This window comes from Triticum urartu, chromosome 1 (assembly GCF_003073215.2).
Source record: "Triticum urartu cultivar G1812 chromosome 1, Tu2.1, whole genome shotgun sequence".
Lineage (NCBI taxonomy): Eukaryota > Viridiplantae > Streptophyta > Magnoliopsida > Poales > Poaceae > Triticum > Triticum urartu.
Genome location: NC_053022.1, coordinates 490,619,903 through 490,630,427, shown reverse-complemented (window position 1 = coordinate 490,630,427; position 10,525 = coordinate 490,619,903). Strand labels below are relative to the sequence as shown.

General features: G+C 48.2%; 1 protein-coding gene across 1 annotated transcript; it reads left to right on the top strand.

The window, feature by feature from the left end:
- The first annotated feature begins 1,365 nt into the window (after nt 1-1,365).
- On the top strand, nt 1,366-5,260 carry LOC125521511 (alanine--glyoxylate aminotransferase 2 homolog 3, mitochondrial-like). The gene is made up of 9 exons (XM_048686570.1): nt 1,366-1,696; nt 3,117-3,347; nt 3,500-3,670; nt 3,758-3,901; nt 3,990-4,169; nt 4,309-4,534; nt 4,616-4,729; nt 4,843-4,929; nt 5,014-5,260. The coding sequence occupies exons 1-9, from the start codon at nt 1,460-1,462 to the stop codon at nt 5,055-5,057; spliced, it is 1,434 nt and encodes a 477-aa protein (XP_048542527.1). The 5' UTR covers nt 1,366-1,459; the 3' UTR covers nt 5,058-5,260.
- Nucleotides 5,261-10,525: the final 5,265 nt, after the last annotated feature.

The window sequence follows — 10,525 nt, the reverse complement described above, 5'->3', positions numbered from 1 at the left end:
TTCCTTTTCATAAAAAACAAATTATTTATTTGGTGGCATATTGAACACATTAGCTAAGAGCAACTCTAACAGACCCCGCAAAACTCCCGGCCCGCAAAAATTCCGGCGAGTATGCGGGCTCGGGCCAATTTTGCGGCCAGAACAGAGCCCGCATATTCGCCCGGCCTGTAAATTTTTTTGCCGCAGCCCGCAAACCGCACGCCCCGAGTACTATAAGTGCGGTTCCGCGACCCTTTTGGGGTCCAAACCCTATCCCCTCGCCGCCGCGAGCCACCCGATTCCCCTTTCCCCTCTCCCAATTTCTCGCCGTCGGCGACCCTCCGCCCCGCCTCTAGCCGCCATGTGGGGGCGAATGTGGAGCTCCGGACGCGGCTCCGGCAGCAGATCCGGCCGTGAGAGGGACCCAGAGCACGAGCGCCGTGTCCGGTCCGACGACGCGAGGAAGCGCGGCGCGCGGAAGTGGACCAACCGCGGGGTTTCGCCACCGGCGAGTTTCGACCGCCGCGAGACGGCGGAGTACGACCGCCGGCGCGCGTCGTTCTCCTCCGCGCGTTCTTCGTACGCCGGATCCTCCTCCTCCTCCTCCGTCGCGGGCTTCCTCCCCGTGAAGAGGGAGTGGTCGGACGAGGAGGAGGAGCCGGAGCCGCCGGCGCCGTTCCCCTTCGTGCCGGTGAAGGAGGAGCCCGAGGAGCCTGTTCCGCTTGGCTGCCGCGGAGTCGTCGGGCCCGAGGACTACGTCGTGGAGTTCGACGCCGTCGCCGAGCGGAGCGTGCGCAAGGAGGAGGAGCGTCGGTGCCACGCCGAGGAGCTCGAAGCCCTCGAGTGGCGGCAGGCGGTCGCCGACAACGTCGCCGTCAACGAGAAGGCGGACGAGTGGCGCCGCATCCGCGCGGAGCAGGTGGAGAAGTACGTCGATCTCTGCAGCTCCGGCGAGGAGGATTGAGCGTTCGGCTCCTCCACGGCATCGTCCAGTTGCCGCAACCTCGCCGCGGTCAGATCCGACCCCCTAGTACTAGTTTAACGTACTATATAATATAACTATGCTTGTAGTTTGTGATGAACTATGTAGTATGCGATGAACAATGTAGTATGTGATGAACTATGTTTGTGTAATTTCTCCCGCGAAAGTATTTTTTCAAATTATGCAGGTTTAGATACGAATTCTGCTCGGCCGCGTATGTTTTTAACCCGCAAAAGCGATTTTTGTGAATCTGCAAATGCGTTTTGCGGGTTGTATATTTGCGGGGTCCGCTAGAGTTGCTCTAAATACTCATATGTTGCAAGGGAAATGCGTGCTCGTTCCCTCAAAAAAAGAGGCGTGCCCGTCATTTTACACCCCCCGCCATCAATCTCCGGCCCGTCCGTCTATTTATAGCCGGAGCGACGACGGCCATCGCCACCATTAACCAGTCCACAGGCAGGCACCGGTCGTGAGGCAGAGAGAGAACCAGAGCCAGACATGCAGCGCCTCGCCTCCTCCCGGAGGCTCCTCCGGGCCGCCCTCGCCCCCGGCCGGGCGCATTCCAGCCTCTCCGCGGCCGCGGTCGCCGCCGCGCCGGAGAATGGCGCCGGCGCCCCCAAGATGCCGCCGTTCGCGTACACGCCGCCGCCCTACGACGGGCCGCGGGTGGCGGAGATCGCCCAGAAGCGGGCCCAGTTCCTCAGCCCCTCGCTCTTCCACTTCTACGACCGCCCCGTACGTGCCCCCTCCCTCGCCCTTGCCACCCTCCATTCTCTCGGGAACGAACCACCGGATTGCTTGAAAAGATAAATGAAGTTTGATTTCCATCTCCATTTCTATCCTCCTCGAGGGAAATTGTTATGAATTACTCTAGATACTACTACCTGGTTTTAATTCCCCACTCCAAAAGCGCCCAACACGAACAGTACATGTGACATGTCTCGATTAAAATGATTAACGGCGTTCGCATAATTAGGTGGGATCTTCTTGTTCCGATCGCTCTTGGTAGTTTCGTGGTGAGAAAAGATGGTCTTTTTTTGGTACTCCTTGCCCGAATTGTGGTGATTGGTGGGATCTGGGAATCACAGTGCTAAAGATTCTCAAAAAAGGGAATCAGTCTCACAGAGCTAAGATTGTTAGTAGTAGCAACAGAGTTCTGCACTTCATTGGATCTACCTCTGTACTAATGTAGCTATGCTTTATTGGGACCAGATGAGTCAAGCACAAAAACGTTGTGGTTGTATCTTGTCACTGACAAGTTCGCACAACTAACTACCTCCTGTGCAAGTCTGTGAAATCTTACAGTACTTCTTACATCTGTAGCGGGAGCACGAGCACCAGTATTTCATAAAGAGAGTGATCACGGACAACTTCCTCTTTTTCAACTGCACATGCATGGCCAAAGTTAATAAATTACTGTCAAGATGGGGTTGGGGTTTCTGCAGATAGTGTCAAAAGTTGTGTACCTACCATGCTCACGGCTCACCCACCAACCTTGGAGCTCACATGCTGTACTCAGAGCAACACATATATCACGTGTAAAACATATTTTTATGTGAAGATATATCCAATTTACACGACACAAAGAAAAAAAATGGAAGAGGTAGCTCTTTCGTCAGCTAGCTCTTTCAGATCCCCTTGAACTCTTGAAAAAAATTCTTTCGTGAAAACAGGGTTAAAAAGTTAGCAGTTGTTACTTCAGGCCCTGATTGGTTTCAAATAAGTCATCGACTTATAAGTCGAAAAGTGAAAAAAATGACTTATTTTACCAAACGGACCCAACTTATAAGTCACTCCAACTTATAAGTTATAAGTTGCTCCACCCCAACTTAAAACTTATAAGTCACCCCCTTTTGCGTGGGTCCCATCACCTTTACGTTAAAAAACAAGGTGGAAAAGTATGGTCAGATGACTTATAAGTCAGGTGACAACCAAACAGGCGTGACTTATAAGTCACTGGTTTTAAGTCACCTGACTTATAAGTCAGGTGACTTATTGGAACCAAACAGGCCCTCAATATCTCTCTCAGTAATTTCTGTTGGATTCAATGTGCTAGTCTGACCAGGACAAAGAGCGTAGTTTGATGATTTCAGCAAGACAAAGTGTGATTTCAGCACTGAAAATTGATTATTGTTTCACTCAACAATTATTGCAGTTGAACATAGTCGATGGAAAGATGCAGTACCTGTTCGATGAGGATGGCCGCCGCTACCTGGACGCTTTCGGTGGCATTGCGACCGTTTGTTGCGGGCACTGTCATCCTGATGTGATCGAAGCCATAGTCAACCAGGCAAAGAAGATACAGCACTCCACAGTTCTGTATCTGAATCATGCAATTGCCGACTTTGCTGAGGCTCTGGCGGCCAAAATGCCCGGTGATCTGAAGGTACTTTCATCCTCGTAAAACGGTGCACATTTCAGTGCCTGAAAGTACTTTAGAATTTTATTATGGCTTAAAATATAGGGCACGTCTGATACACATAGATTATTCTGTTTGTTTGACCGAGAATCATGTGAAGCTGCTCTTGTTCCCTTCAGGTTGTTTTCTTCACAAATTCTGGCACGGAGGCAAATGAGCTTGCACTGATGATCGCTCGGCTTTACACTGGTTCCCATGACATTATTTCACTGAGGAATGGATACCATGGGAATGCAGCTGCAACAATGGGTGCTACTGCTCAAGCCAACTGGAAATTTAATGTTGTCCAGGTAAGGAAATTAAAATACTATATTGAAAGATGCCTCATTTTATTTCATGGCTTATTAGTGACATTTACCCATTTGCAATGTGTCCAGACCGGAGTGCACCATGCTCTTAATCCAGACCCATACAGAGGCGCTTTCGGGTCAGACGGAGAGAAATATGCCAGAGATATTCAGGAAACCATTGACTATGGGACTACAGGAAGAGTTGCAGGTTTCATTTCAGAAGCCATACAGGTATGCTAATACCAACACATTGTCATACTATCACCATGCTCAAAAGTGAGATTTCCTAAAGAAACAATTGGAATGTTCCTCTGTGCAGGGAGTTGGTGGAATAGTGGAATTAGCACCAGGATACCTGCCTGCGGCCTACGATATGGTAAGGAAAGCTGGTGGCCTCTGCATCGCCGATGAAGTTCAGGCGGGGGTTGCGCGCACTGGGAGCCACTTCTGGGGATTCGAAGGGCAGGGTGTCATCCCTGATATAGTCACCATGGCAAAGGTGAGTACTGATAGTTTCTCCACAGTTTTCATCATACTTGAAGAGTTCATGCATTCCATTATATGTCATTAGGTTCAGCTTCATCGGTGTACAATGTATCAAACTATAGGCTGACATGTTTCCTGTCATTCTTGCTCAGGGCATAGGGAACGGAATACCGATAGGAGCGGTTGTTACCACACCTGAGATCGCTAAGGTGTTAACCCGCAGGAGCTACTTCAACACCTTCGGTGGTAACCCTGTCAGCACAGCTGCCGGCCATGCTGTTCTCAAGGTACTGGAGAAGGAGAAGCTGCAGGAGAATGCGTTCGTTGTTGGCTCCTACCTGAAGGAGAAGCTTAACGCTCTGAAAGAGAAGCATGACAGTGAGTACCAGCTAGAAAAATCACATCGCAAACACATATACCTCGAGGATACTTCTGTTACTTACATTCGGCTTCTTGCAGTTATCGGCGATGTTAGGGGGAAAGGCCTCCTTCTCGGGGTTGAGCTGGTGACCGATCGCCAAAAGAAAACTCCGGCGAAAGCTGAGATCGCGCAGGTCATGAACCACATGAAAGGTAATTGATTACACGAACTGACGAACTCTGTCGCGTCTCTGTACTTTCGCAATTATAAAACTGAAGTAGCAGAGCTTTGGACCTGATATCTGAGTGTGTTCTTGTCTGAACAGATATGGGCGTGCTGGTGGGGAAGGGCGGTTTCTTCGGCAATGTGTTCAGGGTGACGCCTCCGTTGTGCTTCTCCAAGGAGGACTCCGGTAAGATCTGCTGCTAGTACTCACATTCATAGCATGTATATGTTATCTTGGCTTCTGATACATAACTGAAACTTTGCGCCGCAGACTTCATGATCGAGGTGATGGACATCGCGCTGTCGAAGCTGTGAAGAGGCACTGCTCTCATCGATAAATAAGAGACGATCTGCGAAACAGCACCTCGTTGTCTCGTGTTCTGTCTTGCAAATCCATGATGCGCACATGCGATCTGCGCCTCCTGAACATTAGTATGATGTACTGAGTAGGAGCTCTATGTGACCAATAAGTTCTTCGTAATAAGATATTCAGATGAGTTATGGAATCTTTTATGATACATGTATCCTGCGTTCTTCCTGCTATCCAGAAAACAAAGCATTGCCACATTTACTTGTCAGAATTCCAGGCGATTGAAAAAATTGAATTGACCATTAAAATCGCAAGCAAAAATGCTTGATAATCAACCGGATATGGAACATTACTGTGGTTAAATTACAACCATAGCTAGGCCTTTTCAGGAAGATAGCGTTATTGAAGAACTTGTATATTTACATTACTAGTTGTTATAAAGGCAGGATGATCAAAGACATGTCTAGGTTTTTCTGGAGTGGGGATCCCACTGAAAAGAAATACCACTTTGTTGCTTGGGACAAAGTGTGTGTCCCAAAAGACCAAGGCGGGCTAGGCATTTTGGGTCTTGAATTTATGAACAAAGTCTTGCTCTTTCTTTCCCCAAGTGCTATCTCTCTGAATAAAACATCCCTGTCCAGGAAGTTATTACTAGTGTTTCCAGTTTTACTAGGTTCTGCGAGGATCATTGCATCCCGACTAAACGTTGTGCTACGTAGGGCAGGATATTGTTTCAAATACTCCTACTTGGACTGCACCAACCACCAAGGCATTTGACATAAAGATGTACGAAGGCACTAAGAGCTAAGACATGCTTCCAGACATCGTTTTTTATGCCAAACAATTAGAAAGGCAAGGCATATAGTGCAAGATTCGGTAAATAGGTATTTAAGACATGGGAACAGAGAATGAACTCTATTACATACATCAGTACCTCTTGTCTTAAGCACCTTCAGGAGCATCCTAGTTAGGTGGCGCAGCTTGCTTCCACGAGAAGCATTGTTGTGCCTCTCAAAAATTAAAAAAATGTGCCTTTTTTTTCTTCCGTTTTTCCTGTTTGTTTGTTATTTTTTGAGAAAAAGTCCAACAAAATCTATTAAATGAGATCTAGTTTTGAAGATCTCGATGGAAGAAATCCAAGGCTGAAAATGATTGGAGATTTGAATGCACGGTTTAAGAAATAAAATGTTTTGAATAAACGAATCTACGAAATAAAAAAAAACTTTTAGGATGTGACAAGTGGCGCGCCTGAGAAGGTGAGAGTGACCTTTGCAAGGGTATCCCTTAACTAGTGATTTAGAATGTTTTTGTTTTGTTTGCGAACGTTTGCTCGTGGGCGCGTACCTGGATCGTCACCTGGATAGGGTGTATGTACTATTGATGCATGCATAGTGTTGTGTTTTTTTTTTTTAGGTTTTAGTGTTGTGTTTGTTGTTACGGTATGAAAAAAGAGACAGAAAACAGTGAGTGAATATAATGAAGGCACGGATCAACCGTTTCTTGTTTTTTTTGGATTCAATCATCATCAATTATCTCAGCCATGCCAGCATACCCCATGTCCTTTTTGGTTCAGGTATGCGTATGCAAGCCTTCTCGATCAGTTTCCAAACAAGGAATCTGTTGGGCAAGCAAGGATTCAGACAAAACATCCCTCCCTGTTGGCAACTGAAATTCTACATCTTACAAGATTGAGCAAGTCGCACAAGTGCTGAAAACTCATCAAGGCAAAGCAAAAAAAAAATCATCTCCGAAGAGACACAAGCATCATGCAGTCCACCAAACAGTTAGTTCACGAACGAGCGCTATAATCCAATCCTAGTTGAACACAGCTTGCACGTAACATAATGGTGTTTGCAGTTTACCTCCAGACATCCTCCTAATCACAAATAATATATGAGCATCAGACAGTACTAACTAGAGGCAGATTAGACTCCAACCTATCACAAATTAGATACAAGTTCACTCCTTGTCATGGCAGGGTACCATGGTTAGAACCATACACACAATGTATTAGAACATCTCCAGCCATGCCCCCAAAAAGCCCACCCAAGCCACTTTCTGGATGCCGGCGGCAAAAAACGCCCCACCGATCGGGGCCCCAGAAACCTGTTTTGCGCCGGATTGGGCGAAAGTTACCGCCGGCACACCCCCCCCAAACCCCGCCCCCTTTGGGGGGGGGGGGGCAGCTGGGACGCCGACATGTCTTTTTTGCATGCACAGGCCCACATGCCAGCCCCTCTCTCTCCTCTCTCCTCTCCTTTCTCTCTTTTCTTTCTCCTCTCTCCTCTCCTTTTCCTTCCACCACCTAACACACATAGCCGGAGCGAAGCACGCATGGCCGGGGAGGGGCTCGTGCCTGGCGCAGAGCGGAGCGTGCATGGTCGGGGCGGGGCTCGTGCTCGCGCGACCGTGGCGGAGCACGCATGGCTAGGGCGGGGGCTCATGCTCGCGCGCGCATGGCTGGGGCGGGGAGGGGCTCGTCTTCTTCGTCCTCGCAGTGGCCGTCCCTGTGGCCGCGAGCGAGTAGGGGGGAGCGGCGCCCCCGCCCGCGCACTCCATGATGCCCTCGTTGGCGGCCGGTGCGAGAGGCAGCGGCGGAAAGGGCGTGGGCGGGTGTGCGCACGCTTGGAGGCGGTCCGGAGCACGCCCTGGCCGTAGGAGGAGGAGGAGCGCTTCTCCAGCGTTTGCGCCAGCAGCTTCACGTCCGAGTCCTTGCCGCCCGCCGCCGGCGTCACGCTGTGCACCGCCACCGAGTCGTCACGCACGTCCAGGGTGATCTCCATGTAGTCGTCGTTGTCGTCGCTTCTAGCTCGCGCGCCTTGAGCGGCGCGGACACGGACTTGGCGAAGCGCACGCTCTTGCGCATGGCGGAGTGCTTGGCGCCCAGGGGCCCGCTGTGCGGCACGATCCTCTCGCCCGCCTCCACAATCCCCCCTCCCCCCCGCCGCGACCAGGCAGCAACGGCGGCCATAGCAGGCGGGGGCATCAACAGCGACCGGTGCGCGCGTGCAAGCGCTGAAAGTGCATGTAGTCCCCATGTGTGGTTTTGGTAATTAATGACAATCCTTATGGACTAATGTTTGCATTGAGATATACATTTGAAGGTTAGTCCCATTGGAAAATGATTAAAGAATAATGGAAGACAACTCCTTTGAAGCAACAATTACATTGAGATGATCAAAATGAAGTTCATTGGAGTATCTTAAGGGTTGCCATGCTTAGAGCTATGGTTTGAGCCATAATGGATCAAGATCTTAAAAGGATGATTTGAATGATGAATTCTAGGAGTGGCTCAAAGATATGATCATAATGGACTTATGTGTCGAGTCATGATTGATCAAGTATTCAAGCAAGCTATTCAAGTGAAGAATTCAATATACCCTTCAAGACGTCAAGATTAAACATGAAGTAGAGATATAGATTGACCAAGATGAAGCTCAAAGATCGAACTCTAAATGGTCAACACACAAGCGCAAATGATGCACCACATAGGATCTTGTGGTATGATAAGAAATTATCAATTGCACTCTGTGTACTAACCCATACTATGTGTTGTCTATGTTTTTGAGGGTTAGGTGATTCTCATGGGCTCGCATCGAGAGAGAGATTTCAAGTGTCTATGAGAGGATGACATCCAAGTGTTGGTGATCATGATTGACAAGGGCAAGTTCAAGATAACCATCCCAAAGGATTACATGCTTGAAGCTTGTGGATGATCACATGATGGACAAGTGAAGATTAATACAAAGCAAAGCTTCCCACATTGTGTATGGGGGAGAGACTTGAAGACTTCACCAATGTCTCGCCTTCATCTTGAGCCAAGAAGAAACATCAACATCAAGCTCAAGTGAACAGCTCGTGTCAAAGGTATTAGTTCCTTTGACGTTAGTGTTGTGGAGTGATGACCACCAAAGAAACATATACACTTAAGAATGGATTCTCGATAGCCATGTAGTGTAGCTCTTTTATGATTCTTGAGTAATAGGGATCCCGCACTATTAAGAGGGGGTCAAATGGGTTTGTGATGGATTTGCTCAAGTCAACATCTTATATACACAATTCCACTCATATCCTATATACCAAAGAAAAGCCAAAGCCAAATAGTTTCCCAAAATATATGATCTAACCTTTGCATACTTTGCACCCTACATTTTGGTTTATCTTGGGTGATTATATATGTGAGGACCTGGAGTTTTTCCATAGCTTCAAAACGAACCCAAGATCATCAAAATCGGAGTCCGTATGTAGAAGTTATGCTTGTTTCAGTTTCAGGCCGCGTGTTGTTTTCTTACTGGCCGGATCATCCGGGTTCCCTCCCGGATCATCCGGGCTCCTCGTCACAGAAGCCTATTCTAGCTAGCCGGATCATCTGGGTACCTACCTGGATCATCTGGGTTCCATCCCGGATCATCCGGGTTGCCGAAAACAATCATCACAGAACCTTATCCTAGCTAGCCGGATCATCCGGCTACCTACCCGGATCATTCGGGCATTGTCCGGATCATCCGGCTACGTCTCCGGACATCCGGGTTTCCGCTTCACCACATTGTATATTGACCTTCCCAGACATCCGGACATTGCCCGGATCATCCGGGTGTGCGTCCAGATCATCCGGACAGGTCAACAACTGCGGGAAACGGCTCTATTTTCTTGGGGGGGGGGGTATAAATATCCCTCTCCCACTCCGGGAGAGGGTTGACCACTCCATCCAAAATAGCCCCAAGAACACAAGCGGCTCCCTCTCACTTCTCCCACACCAAATCTTAGATCCCGGAGAGATTAGTGAGTGTTCTTGAGAGTTGTTCCAATCAAAAGATAGATTATCTCCCTCTCCCTCTTGTGACCAAAGCAATTCGTGATTTGAGCAAGTCTTGAGCATTTCCCCCTTGATCTTGTTACTCTTGGAGGTTGGAGACTCCTAGGCGGTAGGAGTGCTCCGGTGAGGAATCAACTTGTGATTTGTCCCCCGGAAAGTTTGTGAAGGTTTGGAGGCCGCCTCAAGGTCTACCACTAGTGGTTGGTAATCGCCTTCGTGGTGATATCTCAAGGAGAATAGGGTGAGACTTCATGGCGTTGGTGTGACTTCATGGTAACATCCACCTCTCTAACAGTGACTAGCTTTCCTCCAAGGAAGTGAACATCGGGATACATCATTGTCTCCGTGACTTCGGTTATCCCTAACCCTAACTCCTTACTTCTAGTTTACCTTGGTCACTTGATCGTGCATTCACTATTCTTGTTGTCCTCATTATATTGTGTTGGTTACCATATCGTAGAGATTATTTAGGCCAACACTTTATAGTTCGCAATTCATACTTCCTACTATTATTCTATCTTGTGTTTAGTGTGAATTGCTAGCTTCTAACATTCATTTTCATATCTTGTAACATAACTTGTGTAAGCTTGTAGTGCTTACTTGAGTTTACTTGTATCATTCAATTCCATATATTGTGATACAATTTGTGTAAGCTTG

Coding starts and splice junctions, on each gene's coding strand:
- LOC125521511 (XM_048686570.1), top strand. CDS start 1,460: ATGCAGCGCCTCGCCTCCTCCCGGAGGCTCCTCCGGGCCGCCCTCGCC. Junction 4,730..4,842: donor GGTCATGAACCACATGAAAG/GTAATTGATTAC, acceptor TTGTCTGAACAG/ATATGGGCGTGCTGGTGGGG. Junction 4,930..5,013: donor CTTCTCCAAGGAGGACTCCG/GTAAGATCTGCT, acceptor TTTGCGCCGCAG/ACTTCATGATCGAGGTGATG.